Below are 20,183 nucleotides of genomic sequence, written 5' to 3' on the forward strand. Positions count from 1 at the left end.
AACATTACAAAATGCGTTTACTGGATAAAAAATACTTGAACAGAACACTTAATGAACAGAAAAACAAAACGCATGGAGATAAACCTTTCACAGTTTTGACCTCATCCAAGACACATGAGCCTCTCCTGTGGAGCAGTCTAAATAGCGAATAGCCAGTTTTTACTCAACACTTCACAGTCCGTCATGACAGTGGGAATAAGAGATAACGGTCCTTATCACTCTGGTGCCTATTCTTCAAGTCCAATGTATTTCTTCAAACCCCATATCAGCAATCGCAAGCAAACATACAAAAACAAGTCCAGATGCGAGAGGTTTCATTTGTAATCCATGGTGTGGTAGAGAAAATTCAACCCCCTAACAGTTCTTCATCCCCATGTCCACGAACAGTGTGGGTCTTCAGAGAACTTTTTAATCCTTCCCAGTATCGACTCCCTTTTCATAGGAAAAAAAAACAACCCCAAGGACAATCCTTATTTTGAGAGCCCTGTTGAATAATAGCCTTTTAGATGCTGCATGATAACTAGGTGATCTAATCAAGACACCTGGGGTGACTGGAGCAAATGGATAAAAAGAAACATTGAACACCCAGGCAGGGTAAGAACCAACCTCTTTAATAATGCTTGTTGTGGACCTGTTGTAACAAGCATCCAGAGAACCTTGTCCAGGTTTCAACACCATCCCTGAAGTGCAGCAGGTGCTAGATCTCCTTCATGACACACGGGGATACATACAGTGGGTCTCTTTCAGTGATGGAAAGAAGCTTGCTTTTTGCATGTGAAGCCCAAGGATCAGAAATCACCAATTCCTTCTTCAAGATCTGAAGCAGCGTTTGTGCAACAGCATCACATTCTAGACTGTATTATAGTCTGTTTGACATGGAGCTCCCAGTCCAGAATATCCTGTTGCTCAGCATAACAGCGGCCATCCTTAAGTTACTGAAGAATTGGATATATTAAAAGCTCTTGGTAGATCAGATAGACAAGCGAAACCCAGCAGTGCACTGATCCAGTTTAGCACTGACAGAGATCTTCCATCCTTAGAAAGCACACTTTAGGTAGAAAGTACAGTATATTCTAAAGTATTGTAATAAATGAACAAACTGGAAATGGAAAAAGTATTTTGATGCACATATAAAAAAACAGTGAAAAATATGTAAATATCAACAGTTGTATCTGAATGGCTGGCTGGGCTGTCTCTGTACATGACAATTAGCTTCTGTGCTCTTTAGGCTCTTCTTGTGAAACTGAAAATGGGAGAGACAGTCACAGAGTGTATCTCAGTAGGAGAGAGGCAGTAATGAGCTCACAGTGTCTTCCTCTGGAACATGACAGACAGAGACAGTGTATCTCAGTAGGAGAGAGACAGCCTCCATGTCAGCCTCCTGGAGATGACACAGATAAGGTGGACAGTGAACTCAGTAGTACAGGACTGCATCCTGCGCTCTCCTGGTCTTCCTCCTGAAGTTCACCCTGGCATACTCTGTGCACTCGCTGGCCAGGGTTCCAGCAGCAGGAGGAGGTTCTGGTGCACAATGGCTCCCCTGCATCCTCCCTCCACCCGTTACCTCTGCATACACTGTATGGACCTCTCCAGCAGGGGGCGCTGCTCTTGGCTTCCATCTCTTCATGTCCAAATTTGCGTAGGTCACCTCTTCTTGACGCTGCAGGGCCCCAAAACACAGAGAAATGAAAGAGATAATCACTGCACAACTCAGAAGATTCTGAACAGTGATTCAGTTCTTGATTTGAGTCTGCTAGGCTCTGTTTCCACTCTGAGCTCCTCGGGTTCAATATTTCAGAGCCCAGCAGTGAGACGGCCCCAGGGGGGCCAGAGAGTCCGTGAAGAGGAGCAGAACCAGGACCAGACCCACAGCAGCTCTTTACACAGAGAGCTGTGGGCTGCGAGAACACACTGCCTGTCCCTCCACTCAAGCTGGCTCTCTGGGATCCCTCAAGCAAGACTGGAAGAGAGTCTAGGATTGTTGGTCCACTAAGTGGTCAGCTGAACAAAGGAGTCAAATGGATGATATTGCGTGTGGTAGAGCTCTGACATCACAGTGTTCATACTGTGACCGCATCTCTAGGCTCAGCAATTGAATCCAAAAGAAAAGAGCTCTGTTAAGGTACTTTTCTACTATCATGTGCTCAGGGTCTTAAAAAGAATCTGTATTAATCGGAACCTTTATCTTAAAAGATAAAGGTACCAATCTTAAAAGATAAAGATACTAACCCCAGGCATCAGTATGGCTAGTAACACTAGAAATTCAGAATCTCTTCCAGGATTATTAGTGAATTTAATCTGTATATATATAGTTTTGAACTTAAGGTTACAGTTACATCATTCCCTGTTTTACATATCTTTTTTCTGAATGACATTAGCTGTCATGCTCCTCAGTGAAAAAGCTACAGTAGGTCCATCAGAGCTGCTTGTAAATGAGAGCGGTAATTTCTAAACTAGACACTCTAGAGATGTCAGGACTCCAGTCCAGGATGAATCCTTAGAGCCTGGAGATCACAGTCAGGGTCCTAATCCAGACTCTAAGGTTAGAGCAGAGAGCATGAACTCACACTTTCCTGAGCTCCAGTGTTGGAAGGAGAACTGTGAAGACAGAAGAAAAAGACAGGATAAGTACTCTGTTAAATATAAATTACTTCTTTAAATATCACAATTATAATACTGTATTTATTTCTGCTGGAAAAAAGTTCAAAACCTGTTATAGACAGCAGAATAGAAAAATAGTGCTAAATGCATTGAGCTCACTAATATGAACATTCTCTGTGTTTCCTGTTACACTGTACCTGTCTTCATCTCTGGGCTTTTTACCTGTCAAGAGAAAAGAGACCTGAGTGAGTGATTCTGGAGAATGTAGCTTAACACACAGTTAAACAGTAATAGTCTGCAAGTGATCCTGAACACAGCAGTGTGAGGAGTGACAAGGGCTCTGGACTTGTGACCAGCTGTGGGTTCAGAGATCCTGAACACAGCAGTGTGAGAAGTGACAAGGGCTCTGGGCTGGTGAGCTGTTGTGGGTTCAGAGATCCTGAACACTGCAGTGTGAGGAGTGACAAGGGCTCTGGACTGGTGACCAGCTGTGGGTTTAGTGATCCTGAATGATAATGATAATGGCGATGTTGATGTTGACGGTAATGATGATGATGGTGATGATGATGGTGATGGTGGTGATAGTGATGATGGTGATGATGATTACCTCGGAGTCTGCAGTACAGCACTAGAGCCACAATTCCCAAACACACAGCTCCTCCACCAGCTGCCCCAGCGTATAGAAGGACTCTGTCATCAGCCCCTGTAACACAGAGACACATTACTGCAGCTCCTCTCTAGACTCTCAACACTGACTGTCATCAGGACTGACAGATACAGTCATCCTGATGTGTGTGATTTTGAAATATTGCAGAGGCAATTGAGTGGTACATTTTATGTGTTTATTTTTGTGATTTTTTTAATACCTATGTTTAAAATATATTTTTTCTTGTTTCTTTTATGCATTCGTACACAATGACTGTAATCAGTAATAGAGCAGCTACTGTACATCTTACACTATACATCTCTTAAGTGAATTATGTAAATAGAGTATCTTAGTCAATGTGCTCTGTTTGTACTCAAGAACAAAGCTTATACAAAATCTCTGGACACAACAAAGAAAGACAGTCCTGTAGTAGCAGCTGTTTCTGTCCCTGTACGTCTCTCCAGAACATCCTGTGACCACAGTATCTTACCAAAGCAGTGATCCTCAGGTCTGACTGGGAGTGTCTCAGTGCTGACTGGGTTAGAGGCCACACAGCTGTAGGAGTGAGAGAATCCCTCTGTCTCCAGAGGGAGAGTCTGGAGAGTCTCCAGAGGGGTGTTGAGATCAGGGTTGCTGGTGTGGTTGAGTGTCTCTCCCTCTCTCTGCCAGGACAGGGTCACCTCTCTCCCGTTACTCACAGAGCACAGCAGAGAGCAGCTCTCACTGCCCTGGGACACTCTGGACACCTGAGGTCTGGACACTCTGTCTGTAGAGACACAGACTTAAATCAGACTTTTCAAACTTGGTTGGACCTGACAGGTTCACTTAAAAACAAAACCTCAGCATAGTTCTGAGTCATAATAATTCCAAATATATACGAACACTTTACTGACATGTAGTAATATAACACAGTATAGTGTACTGACTGGACACTACAGTACATTAACACTGCACTGAGAGAGAGGGGTTAATACAGTCCAGACACACTGACTGGACACTACAGGACATTAACACTGCATTGAGAGAGAGGGGTTAATACAGTCCAGACACACTGACTGGACACTACAGGACATTAACACTGCATTGAGAGAGAGGGGTTAATACAGTACAGACACACTGAACACTACAGGACATTAACACTGCACTGAGAGAGAGGGGTTAATACAGTCCAGACACACTGACTGGACACTACAGGACATTAACACTGCATTGAGAGAGAGGGGTTAATACAGTACAGACACACTGAACACTACAGGACATTAACACTGCACTGAGAGAGAGGGGTTAATACAGTCCAGACACACTGACGGGACACTTCAGTTAAGCATCACTGTATTATTACTGTATGTGTCCACAATCAGAAGCTGAGTTTATAGAAGAGCTCTTTACACAATAAGCAAGACAGTCCTGTAGTAGCAGCTGCTTCTTTCCCTGTACGTCTCTCCAGTAGATCCTGTGACTCTAGTATCTTACCAAAGCAGTGATCCTCAGGTCTGACTGGGAGTGTCTCAGTGCTGACTGGGTTAGAGGCCACACAGCTGTAGGAGTGAGAGAGTCCTTCTGTCTCCAGAGGGAGAGTCAGGGGGGTGTTGAGATCAGGGTTGCTGGTGTGGTTGAGTGTCTCTCCCTCTCTCTGCCAGGACAGGGTCACCTCTCTCCCGTTACTCACAGAGCACAGCAGAGAGCAGCTCTCACTGCCCTGGGACACTCTGGACACCTGAGGTTTGGACACTCTGTCTGTAGAGACACAGACTTAAATCAGACTTTTCAAACTTGGTTCGACCTGACAGGTTTACTTAAAAACAAAACCTCAGCATAGTTCTGAGTCATAATAATTCCAAATATATACTAATACAGTACAGACATACTGACTGGACACTCCAGTACATTAACACTGCACTGAGAGAGAGGGGTTAATACAGTCCAGACATACTGACGGGACACTTCAGTAAAGGATCACTGTATTATTACTGTATGTGTCCACAATCAGAAGCTGAGTTTATAGAAGAGCTCTTTACACAATAAGCAAGAGAGTCCAGTAATGACAGCTGTTTCTGTCCCTGTACGTCTCTCCAGTAGATCCTGTGACCACAGTATCTTACCAAAGCAGTGCTCCTCAGGTCTGACTGGGAGTGTCTCAGTGCTGACTGGGTTAGAGGCCACACAGCTGTAGGAGTGAGAGAGTCCTTCTGTCTCCAGAGGGAGAGTCAGGGGGGTGTTGAGATCAGGGTTGCTGGTGTTTGTCAGTGTCTCTCCCTCTCTCTGCCAGGACAGGGTCACCTCTCTCCCGTTACTCACAGAGCACAGCAGAGAGCAGCTCTCACTGACCCTGATTCCTCTGTTTATTTGGGGTTTAGACACTCTGTCTGTGGAGAGAACATCAGTCAGACTCTTCACCCCTGTTCATTACTGACTGTCCCCAGACTCAGTCTGGGAGCTCAGTCAGGTAGATCCTGTGACCACAGTATCTTACCAAAGCAGTGCTCCTCAGGTCTGACTGGGAGTGTCTCAGTGCTGACTGGGTTAGAGGCCACACAGCTGTAGGAGTGAGAGAGTCCTTCTGTCTCCAGAGAGAGAGTCAGGGGGGTGTTGAGATCAGGGTTGCTGGTGTGGTTGAGTGTCTCTCCCTCTCTCTGCCAGGACAGGGTCACCTCTCTCCCGTTACTCACAGAGCACAGCAGAGAGCACCTGTCACTGACCCTGAGTCCTCTGTTTACTTGGGGTTTGGACACTCTGTCTTTAGAGAGACAAAATACAGTAAGACGCTATAACACTGGTTAGTACTCACAATCACCCAGAGTATACTACAGGTTTTCAGAGAGAGGGATGAACTGACTGGACACTACAGCACATTAACACCCATTACAGTGCATTAATAATTCCTGACCTTTCCTGCTTTCTTCTGCCCCTCTCCTGCTCTCCTGCCCCTCTCCTGCTCTCTCCTGCCCCTCTCCTGCTCTCTCCTGCCCTCTCCTACAGTTACTGTATATCCCCACAAACAGCACCAATTTCATCCACAGAGACATGTGATCATGAGGCCTGTGGTCATGAACCTCCTGCCCCCACGCAGAGAACTGCCCCCAGTGGGGTGAGGAAGGGGACCGGGGGGCAGGAAACCCCTGCTGACTGAGGCAGGGTGTGGAGAGCTGACAGTGTCCCTCAGCTCTGCTCCCGCCAGTTGGGTCTAATCCACAGGCACAGGCCTGTCGGGCACAGTGTGCAGGAAGACTGCAGCTCACCTGTGATTGGGGCCCAGCGGTGCACATTCATTGTGCCTGACATTTACATTTTGTGTGAACACAACCATGTGTGTGTTTCCCAAACCACGCTTCAGTTGAGGGGTTTGTATTCACTCTTTGGAAAATGTGGACAAGCTTTCAGGAATTGTGTTGAAGGAACTGAGAAAAACTAATACAGTATAGTAGAGATTCATTAAAGTCTAAACTATTGTTTAGTCAGCATATCTGGAGTGTGAGCAGGTCTGTGTATCAGTCCATTTGGGTGTAGAAGCAGATCAGATGTATTGGTAATTCTCAATCGTCTTTTTTTGTACAGAGTATCTGTCAGTGATCAGTAGCAGTCTGTAGAGAGTCACAATAAGCAAGAGAGTCCAGTAATGACAGCTGTTTCTGTCCCTGTACATCTCTCCAGTAGATCCTGTGACCACAGTATCTTACCAAAGCAGTGCTCCTCAGGTCTGACTGGGAGTGTCTCAGTGCTGACTGGGTTAGAGGCCACACAGCTGTAGGAGTGAGAGAGTCCTTCTGTCTCCAGAGGGAGAGTCAGGGGGGTGTTGAGATCAGGGTTGCTGGTGTTTGTCAGTGTCTCTCCCTCTCTCTGCCAGGACAGGGTCACCTCTCTCCCGTTACTCACAGAGCACAGCAGAGAGCAGCTCTCACTGACCTGGGACACTCTGGACACCTGAGGTCTGGACACTCTGTCTGTAGAGACACAACATACTGTATAGAGAACCTTCAAAACTTGTCAAAACTTTGAACAGAATGGAGATACTGAATATACAATGTGAGGTGGAATTTCAATTTAGTCATTTGCGATCTTTCATGATCTTTCAAATTTCACTCTGCTTAGTTTGTTTGATGACATAGAAGAAAGATATAAGAGGTGAAGAAGGGGTTAACTGAGTCCTTTCTGCACGAGGACTGGACTTCGAAGTAACAGGTTAGAGTTAGGAAAGGGGGATAACTGATAAGGATTCCAGAGGCCAGCTAGGAAACCCCCCAGGGAAGGAAACCTAACTGACCATTAAGAGTGACCAAAGTCTGTGAACTGGCCGGACACCGTGACCTCCCCCCATTACCATGGTAACGAGCTGCGTCAGAAGCATCAGAAAAGGGCCATATAGACTGGACGTTTTGTACTGGTACTTCGAACAATACTTCGGTTTTACTGTTCCTTGCATGCAATAAAACTCATCTGTTTAAACTTCATCTCGGGACCCAGAACTTCTTTGTCTGTTACAACAGCATATTCAAATCATTTTACAACATCTGATTTTCCTCCTGTGCGTTTAGCAGTTTGTTTCATTTGTCATTCAGAAAATAAACCCAGAAAGAGATGTTGTCTTGCCAGAAGTTAGTACGGAAGTGGTATAAAAGAGAAGAGCAAGACACGCTAGGAAGACACTACACTTTGAAATGCACATAAAACTATTCCTCAACACAGATTTTAAGTAGCAGTTTTATACTCTTGAAGATGTTGTTGTCCAATCAGTGTGTCTCCTGACACATTCAAATCCTTTTACAACTTATCAGAGGTACAGTCATATTATTCAGCCAGTGTATTTTTCCTGCCAATTCAACAATCAAACACTGCATGATTAATGATGTTGATGTTCTTCTGATAGCTGGTCAGAGCAAGTGTGACTACACAAAGTAGGCCCGCACTCTTGACTCGATATGAAGCTCTCCACAGCCGAGGTCTTGTACAACAATAATTCAGTAAAGCACGTGAGAAAGTGGCACTCCAAAGGAATCACCACCACCTTGAAAGTCAAGCTGATGTTCAAGTGAACACAGACCAAAGATCGGTGGACACAGTCCCAGTACAGAGGTGAACACACTGACACTTACCGTACACAGTCAAGCGGAATTCCACTGTGGGCTGTTCTCCCTTTCTCTCCACTGTATAAACCCCAGTGTCCTGTGAGATCAGGGCTGTGATCGTGAAGAATCCAGTGACATTGTCCCAGGTGACTCTGTTTGCGCCTCCGCTCCCAAGCACAGAGGAGAGTCCACCACTACCGACAGAGGCTAGAGTGGTTTTGGATTCTCCATATTTCAAATACCCCTGCTGGGGTACTGGGGATTGGAAAGTGACCGACTGTCCTACAGCACGAGTCAGCTGCCTGTTTTCAGACTGGGAGGTGGCCAGCTGTGAGCCTGTGAGGGAGAGAGAGAGTGAGAGAGATTAACTCCACTGCCTCGGGCCTCAAGAAGCTGGTCAGTCTCCACACAGCAGCCCCACTGTGACCCGACTCTTCCTTTAGCGTCAGGCTTCGGCAGGTAGGATCCGTGTTCAATGTTTCTGTCCCGTGTATTGATTTCAGACGCTCCAGTTGTTCTCCTAACACTACTGTTTGATTTGTATTCCTCTCGATTCAATACAGTGGAGGTCAGGTAACCCAGCGCTACTATTTGGTTGTTAGTAGCCAATTGATCCAAGGATCAGCTTGATTCCAGCTTGATTCTCGGAAAACAAAACAGGCTATCAGCCTCAAAAATCAAGGTAGCTTGTCCCACACTCCCACACCCCTTTGTGTAAAGAAGTGCCTCCTGGTCTTTCTACATAGTTGCCACTTTTGCAATCTGGTTTTTGTTTCACTGTGGATTCTGGAGCCTGCTGGGCTAACTCTGTCAGAGTCTTTGAGGCTTTTAAAAAGTTGAATCTGATCGCCTCATGGTCTTCCCTGTTCAAGACGAACACTGTGTGATCCCTTCAGCATGCCGGTGAACGACACTCCCTGGAGCCCCAGAATGCTCTTCTCTGGACTGACTCTAAAGTAGCAATGTCTTTTCGTAACATGGTGACGTACTGTAAATTAAAGGATATACAATATTCAAAAGTATTGTTTAAAGGTGTGTTGGCCCAGTTTCATAATACTGAACTGAACATTAAGAAAAAACGCATGAAATCACCATTCACAGGAACATGTGAAACACCGAAACCGCATGGTTGAGCTCCTTGCTCTCGTGCCCAGTGTCATGCGACATAACCTAGTCCCTTGAGATCCGCGACTAGTACATTCTGTGTACACGCACAGCGGGTTTTGCTCGTAATAAAAAAATGTCTTCGATCGGCGATACTCGCGGCGCCCCTGACCGACAATGGTGCCTCCCCAAGGCGGTGCAACGCACAGTTTGGGAGCCACTGCCTTAACAGACAGGAGAGCGGACTGATCCGAATGTCCGGAGACCCTTTCTGACTCCACCGTGTCAGAGCAAGGCGTGTTCTCTGAAGAAGCCCCACAGCTCTGTACTGAGGACCTGACTCCTGTCCCACCAGCAGGTCTTCAGCTCAGAGACGTGCCCTCCCGGGACGCAGACAGCACAGGCAGAGACAGGAGCAGACACCCCAGGAACAGCCCTACCGTTCAGCCAGCAGACGCCCAGCAGCAGAAGAGCGTGGAGCCTCATGTCTGAGTCCCGTCGTCTCTGCAGCAGGGACTCGCTCGTGCAGGTCTGGGCCCACCGTAGCCACTCCTCTTCCTCCTCCTCTCCTTCAGAAACTCTCTCCAGACCGCCCAGCTGCAGTCCAGCGATTCTAGCTCTCCTCCTCCAAAGGGGTTGGTGGGTTCAGACGCAAGAGCAGAACTGCGATTCTGGTTAACTTTTTATATGCAAATGTTACGCTTAATCCTTGTGTCAATGAGGCTCATCACTTAATATCTTGAATCGACATTTTTCAAAGATGTGACATGAGGTGAAAAGACCTCTTTTCTGCTGTAGTTCCTTATTGACTGTCTTCAGCACCGGGGCGGTGTGGTGGCTCTGTGGCTAAGGATCTGCCCCTGTGGCTGGAGGGTTAGCGGTTTGTACTGTATGCCACGGCTGGCAGAGGAATCCCACTCCGTTGGGCCCCTGAGCAAGGCCCTTCACCCCAGCTGCTCCAGGGGCGCCGTATAAATGGCTGACCCTGCGCTCTGACCCCAAACTTCACTCTCCCTGATCTGTGTGCCTGTGTGTTTCATGGAGAGCAAGCTGGGATATGCGAAAAGACAAATTCCTAATACCAGAAATTGTATCTGGCTAATAAAATGATCTCATCTTATCTGTAGATGTAATGTTCTTATTAGCCGGTGTGTGATTATTCATCAGAAAGAGCTGCTACATGTCATCCCATCAGTTGCAACATCACAGCCGTGTGGTCTGAGGAAGCTGGCAGCTCTCTGCTTCATTTAGCACAGCAGCTGCTGGAGAGCCCGAGATCTGAAACACTCCTTCGCACTTTGAGCAGAACGAGATACTCTAAATATGTTCACCTCTGGCAGCTTCTGGGGCACTATGGACACGCATCACATGTGTACTGTATCTCCTTGCATCCCTACACCATGACCAAAGTGCTTTAGAAAGAAGTAAAGTACTTTAGAAGACAGTACTTCAGGGATTTCACTTAAAAGAAAAGGAGTCCAAAAAAATAGAATCACTGAATTAGAATGATATTAGAAAAGCCAAGACATCGAGGGTAGACAGAGGGTAATAAGATTGCAATGGAGGGTAAAGTCAATAATAAATGTATTGTTTTCCAGTGAAGTGTCTCGAGAGACAACCAGGTTTCTCTTTAAGATGGCGAAAGGGAAATGGGTGGTCGTAAGAGACTATTTCACTCAGATGTTTACCAAGGAGGAACCAGACACATGCAAATGAACCCGTCTCCAGGGGCTGGATGGTATTCTACCGATTCTATCTGAAGAAACGAGATGCTGTTCATGGGCCGCTGGCTCAACTCTTGCAGCAGTCTCTCCAGACAGGGGCCAGAGGCAGGGATAGAGAAAAGCTCATGTAGTCCCCATCCGTCCAAGAAAGGTGAGAAAACAGAGCCGAGTAATTCAAGACCAGCAGGTCTGTACGTCTGATGCATGCGAGGTTATTGAAACAGTTAAAATGAGAGGATCATCTGTATTGGGATAGGAGAGACTGTTATGACTTTAAAAGATCAACAGGAATTTAGAAAAGGTAGATCTTGCTTATCTTGTTAGAGTGCTTTGAACAAGCTGCAACAGCAGTGAAAACACAGTGACAACGTGATCTGTTCGATTTGCACAAGGACCACAACCGTCATTTATATCACCGATCTAGATCCAGGTACTGTACAGTTACTAAACTAGTCTTCAGGTGTGAGCACCTGAAGAAGGCTCCACGGCCAAAACGTTGTGTTTTCTTTCTTCTCTTTTCAGCATGGAATAAACCTATTACTTGTTCCTTATACTGTATATACGGTCTCTCTCTCTCACACACAGGTTAAGCAACAATTACCGAGGCTGCCGAACGCTACTGTGCCACACACACACACAATCCTTGCCTGCCTCTGATGTGAGGTTTTGGTCTTCTAGACCAGACGCAGGCATCGTGGCTTGGAATTGAATATGGCGATAATCTCGTCACTGTCTAAGAGTCGGCACATTCCCGTTCAAATGACAGCTAGTTTGCAAAGGTCTCTCAGATGAGGACTTTGTCTTTAGCTGAAGAAAAGCTGCAAGAGCTGATTTTCACTTGTTGCTTGGAACAGTTCTAAGGATTTCGTATGCCTGCTTTCAGATTGTTCAGTAGTTTTACGAGTAACTTTGAAGTTAATATTTTATTGCAAAACACAATGAAGACAGTGCAAAACGCAAGATTCAAAATCCGTCCAAAAGATTGTATTTAAAATACCATGCAGGGTTTTCCTTGAGCTTCGTGAAGTTGCCCCCCCTACAGACAGCACAAACGATGAAACCCACCTCATTCGTTTGTGCCGGTGAAAGTACCGTTTGTGCTGCTTTCGTTCCCGAGATATAGCGCCTCCTTTCTCCGGCGATCACGTGACTATGCGGGTGCCTTTGACCTCCAGTGACCCCGTCTGCCGAGTTCAAGCGTCTGTTACCGGTGCGAGAGTAACAGTTCTGAACTTTGTTCCTCTGTGTGTCCAGGTGGGGGTACGGCGGTAGATTTTGCATTTAATATAAGTGTCTTCTGTGCGTTTGTGTGAGCAGGAAAATTAAATTAAAAAAAGGCTTGAATCTGCAACTTTACTAACTTTACTAACAAGACCACTGTTGCACTTTTTATACAAAACACGTTCGTTAACGTGAAAAAGAACCAGGGTGTTTTTTAAGGGTACGTACAAGGTTGTCGCGGGTGGAAAATAACAGAAGCAATACTGGAAAGTCCACCGTTTCACACCTGCGGACCGCGGCAATATTGGAAACATATTTTTTTATTTTCACATAACAGAAGTGAACATATATCTGAATTATTTAATAAACTGGCATTATCCGTGTGTTGTATCTACAGGGGTCTTATGCGCAGACATGAAGCGATGAGCTCACACTCCTTTTATCTTCGTGTTTCCGGCCAGTCCTTGGTGTAGAGTACAGCGTGAAGGCACACCTGCCCTCTGGAGACACAGGTACGGGCGCCTGTGTTAGATCCTCAGGTGAAGTCGAGTCTTCTGCAGTCTGGTATGTAATGACCCAGACATGTTTGCACGTCCTGCTCCACGAAGTTGCCCACCCGCCCGTCGAACAGCACAAACGACGAAACTCACCGCAATCGTTAGTGCTGCGTTTGTGCCGGTTTGTGTCGCTGTAAGTAGCGTTTGTGCTACTTTCGTTTCCGAGATATAGCGCCTTGTTTTTTCGGGTAATCACGTGACTTTACAAGGCTGTTTACAGGTACCAACAAACTCGGTACTTGAACTCCTGGTTGTGATGAAAACAATGAGGGCAATTTGTTTTCCGAGTCTGTCTGGTCGGGTGGGGTGGATGTTTCAATATATTTCAATATAGCGCCTTCTTTTCCTGGCTGTGACGCCACTCTGTGACGTAAAAACAGCAAAGAGACGATCACCAGATCTTTCAGTTGTGATCAGTTGACCCCAGACTTTGCAGCCTTTACTATAATAAACACTTACATTTAGGGAGGAGTTGCTATGTTAGTTCACTGGGTTAGGTGTTTTCTTTTCATTTTTAACCATGTTCTCGATCGAACGGTATTGCTTGTGTACCTTTCTTTAAAAAAAAAATATTTTAGAGAACAAAACAAAACCATTTTACATATGAACAGCCATTATTCAGCCTTACATCACAGGCACAAATTCCTGTTTGTTCCCCTATTTTTTACAATTATATAACTTTTTAACAAAACTATACAGTATACATTCAAAAGAAGGAAGATGTATACATTTATGAATTTGAAAAGGGAGGAGATTATATAAATGTATCTTATTAAATTTCAGTTATTTTGTATCTCAACAAAATCTGACCTTAAAGGTTTAATGTACTGAACCCATCTAGACCAATATTTGACCATTTTTTTCAGTTGTAATTTTAGTGAAAATGTGATTTTTTCCATTATATATATTTCTTTTATTAATTCAATCCAATCATTCATTGCTGGTAGATCTGTGAGAAGCCACTTTCTTGTTACAGCTTTCTTCCCTGCTGATATAAGGATTCCAAACAAATATTCGTCACTTCCCCTCCAAACAAAATCCAGTTTACCGAAATATAAAGCCTCAAATGTAAAGGGTACATTCCTTTCAAATATAGTTTCCAGGGCCTCATGTAACTCCTTCCAGAAAAGCTTTATTTTAGGGCAGTTCCAGAATATATGCCAATGATCACCTTGGTCTCCACACTGTCTCCAACACTTCGAGTTTTCCTCCGTATGGTGCGCCTTCTGACTCGGAGTAATGAAAAATCGAACAATGTTTTTTCAGCAAAACTCTCTCCATAAATGCGAGTTAGTACATCTCCATTGAAATTCACAATTTTAAGCCACTCTTCATTCGAAATTCGAACTTCACTTTCTTTCACCCATTATCTTTTATATACTCTGTAGAATATGATTTCTTTTCCATGAAACTTTTATATAATCTAGATATAATACCTTCACCTAATTCTGGTTTGTAGGCTTCTGTAACTATTTTCCCTACCCCATCATTAACAATATCTAAATCTCCCCTTATAATCTCCTTATTAAAATAGTGGCGCATTTGAAGATATCTATAAAAATCTGAATTCTCCAAATTATGTCTCTCCTTCAAATACTGAAAACTTTGTAAATGATTCTTATCCATTATATTACAAAATGCAGTTATTCCTTTTGTAGTTTGTGTACTCCTTTCATTGGTGAAGAGACACCAGTTTCCAAATTACCGCTGGTACAACACGAGAGCCCATATTCACATTTTTAGGTATTAGTTTCAAGATCGCTATAATTTAAGAATAAAAAACAAAATTGAAAGCACGAGCATAATAATATAACGATCATAGACTTTACATTTCTATTCATTTTTGTACAAGTACAAAGCAGAAGGTGTTTCCCCTACCTTAAATATACGATTAAAATTGTCCAAATACCGTGCATTCATTACAGAAAGCAGCGGAGACAGTTATATTGCAAATAAAAATGTATTTATTTCGAAGAGCACGGGACATTGCGAATCAATAAAACGTTAAAAAGACGTTAAAAAATAAGCCGATGTAGTTATTTTGCAAATTAGTAAAGCATTTTAAAACTAGATTCTCACTGACACAGTAAACAAGCCGATCCACCTGGCGCAGCTAGCTCTCAGCTCTCAGACCCGTGATTGGCTAAACCCCCGAACAGTTTGGGTGAAGAGTGAGAATTGACACTCTGATTGGGTAAAGCGCCACAGCGGAAGTTCTGTGTGTAGCGTGTGTGCTGTATGAGCATGCTGGATACACAGTACCACATCCATTGGTTTCCAATTACTGATCAAACTAAGAGAAGTGGCACTGAGGTCAAAACTGAATAGCAGACAAAGAATGTCATGGCATCCACAGTGCGTTCACGACTCCGATAGCATGTCACGATAGGAGTGCGCGTATAACGATTACATCGCGATACCCATTGCGACTGGCGCATCACTGTCCATATATCGCAATATGACATACCCCGACAAAACGCCCCCACCCCCATGTCACGACATTGAGTTCACATATCGCGATATGACAGATGCCCCCCGCGCCCATGTCGCGACATGAATCCCATATATCGCGATATGAAACACCCCGACAAAAATGCCCCACCCCCATGTCGCGACATGAAGTCCCTATATCGCGATATGAAATACCCCCACAAAATGCCCCGCCCCATGTCGCGACATGAAGCCCTTATATCGCGATATGAAATACCCCCACAAAATCCCCGCCCCATGTCGCGACATGAAGCCCTTATATCGCGATATGAAATACCCCCACAAAATGCCCCGCCCCATGTCGCGACATGAAGCCCTTATATCACGATATGAAATACCCCCACAAAATCCCCGCCCCATGTCGCGACATGAAGCCCTTATATCGCGATATGAAATACCCCGACAAAATGCCCCGCCCCCCATGTCGCGACATGAAGCCCTTATATCGCGATATGAAATACCCCGACAAAATGCCCCGCCCCCATGTTGCGACATGAAGCCCATATATCGCGATATGAAATACCCGACAAAAATGCCCCACCCCCATGTCGCGACATGAAGCCCATATATCGCGATATGAAATACCAGACAAAAATGCCCCACCCCCATGTCGCGACATGAAGCCCGTATATCGCGATATGAAATACCCTACAAAAATGCCCCACCCCCATGTCGCGACATGAATCCCGTATATCGCAATATGAAATACCTCGTTGCAATAGGACATACCCTGACAAGATATGCTGACCCCATGTCGCTACACGTCTTATCTGGGTATATCATATCCTGATATGAGATCTTTGTTGCGACAGCGGTCGTGATATACACTGCCGCGATATACTGTACATGGGGTCCCTATCATGACATGCTGCGGAGCTCTTGTCACGATGGCATCCCACAGTTACCCGTTTGGCAACAGCGAGTCATGGTAGGGAAAGGAAAGGAAAACGTGCCTTAGAAACTAAAAACCATAGATCTGACAATCACGGTGATTTTACATACATTACAACCACAGGTTTATGTCACAGATAGTTAACTTATCGGCATGCGTCATGTCTTAGTATCTTAGGAGTCACATATGTTTATGAATATTGATTGTCTTTTAAAATGTTAAGGGTACGAGCGAAACTGTAACAGAGCGCTTGAACTCGGCAGACGGGGTCACTGGAGGTCAAAGTCGCCGTACATGGTCACGTGATCGCCGGAAAAGCAAGGCTGTAGCACTGTACAGTAACAAATGAGACCGGTTTGGTTTTAAACTTGTATGAACCCCACGAAATTAGTATTCTATTTTCGATGCCAAAAGACACCTAATTTGGAAAATCCCACAAGACTTAACACTGAATTGGTATAGTCGCACTACAGCGCTACCCAATTCATCGGATCTTTAATTGCCAGAATGGTCTGCTAATAAAAGCGTCAAATGTATTTTAGCTCTGTAAACGTACGTAAAATACTGCAGGTATTTTAGAAGCGATATGAATAGCTATCTCTAAAATTCACACTCGTATCTATCCGTCAATACTCTCTTAATGTTATTCACGAATTCCAAAACTTAGAACCTCTTCGTGCCGAACTCCTACAGGTCGAGCAGGTATCGAGCTGCTACAAGCAAACGCGTGCGCTGCCGCTTGCGGTCCAGAAACACTTGTATTCGGGAAGCCAGCCTGTACTCCTTAAAACCCGATATGCCCGTAGCATCTCATGTGTCTTATTTGTTTCATGACTGGTCTGGTCGTCTAAAGGTGGCTTTTTGAAAAACATAGATATACGTGTTTGTTTTGCCATGTTGGCTAATAAACAAAAAACCTAGTTCTAGATAGCTATAAGAGAGTCTGACAAAAACGACAGCCAATTAAGCTACGGCTACGCAAGCACTACATTTACATAATTTTCTTATTGGTCACAGAAGACACAGCGAGCCCAAAGCAAAATTACATCCGAGGAAAAAATTCAAACAAGGAAAAAAAAAAGCTTAAATTACTTTGGACTGATTGGGTAGGCCTAGGATCAATCAGGGTGAGCCCAGGCCCACCCGTGACTACGCCCCAGTTTAGCTCCAATCTGGTCTTTCTGAGACATCTGAAAGGAGCTCTCACTTTAGATATCTTCCTTGTCTACCTTCCACTGTCACGCCCGACATCCCTCCCTAGAGGGCGCTCCACTGCTCCCATTATTGTCCGTGTGATTAAGCTCTCCAGGTGTACCCTTTTAGCGTTATTATTTAAAGACCAGCTCCTCCAGTCCTCGGGGCTCATCATTAGGGTAAGATGTCGCGAGGCCCGCCTGGCACCAGGAAACTCTACGTCCGTCTCCTGAGGGCACAGGCCTCATCCCCGACACCTCCCGCTCCCTGAGCCCGGGGTCTGGAGGATCTCGCCCCGTCACCCTTGGACCTCCATGTTTTGTCTCTCCGTGTGCTCCCCCCTCCCGGGGATTTGAACTTTGTCGCGTCCCAGGATGGATTCCTTGTTGATGGACTCTCGGACTGTGTTTTGACCTGCCCTTGGACCCGTTTGGATTTGGATGCCGCTTTGTCTTCCCCGTACACTGCCTCATGGACTGTCACCATTATTTTGTGCACACCTTGTGTGTTCCCTTTCACTACGCCTCCTGTTTTCTCCAGCTCTTACCGCATCGCATAGGGTCTTCTATAAGATCTGACACGGATTTCAGTCCGTGTTCGTGACATCCACCCCCTCCTTATGTAGTGTCTTTCTGCACTGTTAATGGACACGAAATCATTTACTCAGAACTTAACTAAGGTTTACCAAGGTAAGCTGTACGATTGCTTTGTTCACTGAACCTGGACCCCCTACATTTCAGCAAACAGCCCCCTTTGCTTTGTGGCTGGAAATGGTGACACTTGCCAAATGTTACCCATTGTACTGGAGACACCTCCATAGTCACCTATAGCTGTAACAATACTCTGCCGTTGAACTCATACAAATTGCTGAACATGCAGGCGTTCTGCCACTGGTGACTCAAATCAGATTCGTAAGGCAGGTCTGTAGTCGGTGGGAAGGCAAAATCCGTAATCCAAAGTGGCCAGACAATCAGGGGGTGAGAAAGACTTAGCTCAGGCGATTAGAACTCAATAGTGAGCATGGAGAGGTGTGGTAATAATGTTAAAGTAGAGGGAAAAGTGGTTGGATAAGAGGTTAATTGCGGCGAAGGGAGAGTGTTGGAATGTGGCAGCGAGTGCGTGGCTGTGTGGAGACTCTGACCGTTGCCACCCTGAGCAGAGGCTGATGGGAAACAGGATGTGGCTGTTCAGGCCAGGGTTTCGCTAATACAGGTGTGCAGACAGCTGCAGGCCCTCGGCCAGAAGGCACAGATCTCAGGGACTCTTTGATGACGTCTCTATCACGTGGACAAGGAGCTGAGACGCTACAGTAGATTAGAGTTGGAGTACAGGACACCGGCAGCTGGGCCCGTTCTGGCTAATGATTCAGTCACACAGGCAGCATCAATGGGAGTGGAATGAGATCAATCCCATCTTGTGGTTTCATAGTGTTCAACAGCGTCACGCCAGAAAACAACCAGCAATGAAGAGGGGGACCCCGATACACATCGAGGTTAATGACCAGAAAGGCACTCATGGCGAAATGAGGTACAGTATATAGGAACAGAAGGTTAAGAATATGTGCAGTAAATCTGGGGAGGCTAGAGACCGTAAGAATGAAACTTGCTGAAGCAGGGAGGCCTTTCGGATCAGAATCAATGGAGTAGAGTGAAGTTAATAGTGTGATGTCAGAACACCAGATGGTAAGGCAGTTTCCTGTGTTTATTTTTAGCTTACAAAACTATGAAATTGATTAGGAGTTGCTCCTCTGGGGCACTGGTTGTGGAAACTAGGTTGGTGTGTGAGTGTGTGTCCTTTGTGGATGATTTGTCTCTTGTGTTCTGTGTGGGTGGGCCGGGCAGTTAGAGAAATGTTACAGATAGCTAGACTTGTATATGTTGTGTTATGGGGTCGATTGACAGACACCATGAAAACGGGATATTGTGTAGGATGACTGTGTTGTCTGGTGTGCTGGTGGTTCTGGGAGATAGAAAGGACCTGTTTTGGGGGAAACATGGTCCTCGCACCCTGAAGATTGCTAGTTGGCATAGTGAGCTACAGAATCTCGCAGTTCTCTGGCGCACTAGTCCAGTAAGAGCCAGCAGCTTCCCTGTGTCACCCCAGCCTTGATACGGACTGGCCTGGGCCGCCTGGTCCCCCCCAGGACAGTCCACACTGTTGGTACTGTACCACAGCTACAGGAAAGAGAAGCATTGTGTTCATGAGCTGTCACAGATAATCACGTCTGAGAAGACCCGAGTAATTAATAATAATAATAATAATAATAATAATAATAATAATAATAATAATAATTGCTTACACTTATATAGCGCTTTTCTGGACACTCCACTCAAAGCGCTTTACAGGTAATGGGGATCCCCTCCACCACCACCAATGGTGGTCTTTCTTTCATAGACCCCTACATTTAACTACATAAAATACCACACTGTACCCCTGTTCCTCAATATCCCTGCTACCCTTAAGAACCACCGGTTAAAAAACAAAAGAACCACCAAAAAGACACAAACTTGCAGTTAAATCTCCATCAAATGAAGAGGCCGAGCAGAAATACCAGGGTCTCAAGCTCTCAGCTGGCTTCATCTGTCCCTTGTATTTTTTCGCCTCTCACTAATAGCAGAACATTCAGGTGACACCCAGAAACGACTGAACCATACCTAAGAGTCACGTCCTGTTTACTTCTAAGTATCTGCC

General features: G+C 45.2%; 2 protein-coding genes across 11 annotated transcripts in view; one reads left to right on the forward strand and one right to left on the reverse strand.

Moving 5' to 3' along the window:
* Positions 1 to 9,989, reverse strand: LOC148656964 (neural cell adhesion molecule 1-like). Of its 7 annotated transcripts, none has more exons than XM_088644298.1 (11): positions 9,855 to 9,989; positions 8,338 to 8,646; positions 6,925 to 7,188; positions 5,721 to 5,984; positions 5,350 to 5,613; positions 4,721 to 4,984; positions 3,738 to 4,013; positions 3,209 to 3,304; positions 2,799 to 2,823; positions 2,568 to 2,598; positions 1 to 1,660 (listed from the first exon to the last, which is right to left on the reverse strand). In XM_088644298.1, the coding sequence occupies exons 1-11, from the start codon at positions 9,898 to 9,900 to the stop codon at positions 1,415 to 1,417; spliced, it is 2,085 nt and encodes a 694-aa protein (XP_088500424.1). In that variant the 5' UTR covers positions 9,901 to 9,989; the 3' UTR covers positions 1 to 1,414. The 7 variants fall into 7 exon arrangements, with proteins under 7 accessions (XP_088500424.1, XP_088500422.1, XP_088500429.1 ...); XM_088644296.1 differs by lacking the exon at positions 9,855 to 9,989 and adding an exon at positions 9,410 to 9,827; XM_088644303.1 differs by lacking the exon at positions 3,738 to 4,013.
* The window catches only part of LOC148656965 (signaling lymphocytic activation molecule-like), a 23,019-nt gene continuing 12,719 nt past the window's right edge, over positions 9,884 to 20,183 (forward strand). The window contains exons 1-2 of one of the 4 annotated variants that reach the window (XM_088644356.1): positions 11,148 to 11,289; positions 12,757 to 12,871. Coding sequence is in view for 1 of the 4 variants with exons in the window: in XM_088644355.1 (XP_088500481.1) it covers positions 9,899 to 9,943 (45 nt within the window). In the remaining 3 variants the exon portion in view is untranslated. The other 3 variants (XM_088644358.1, XM_088644357.1, XM_088644355.1) reach the window with 3 other exon arrangements.

This window comes from Lepisosteus platostomus, chromosome 8 (assembly GCF_059453375.1).
Source record: "Lepisosteus platostomus isolate fLepPlt1 chromosome 8, fLepPlt1.hap1, whole genome shotgun sequence".
Taxonomy (NCBI): domain Eukaryota; kingdom Metazoa; phylum Chordata; class Actinopteri; order Semionotiformes; family Lepisosteidae; genus Lepisosteus; species Lepisosteus platostomus.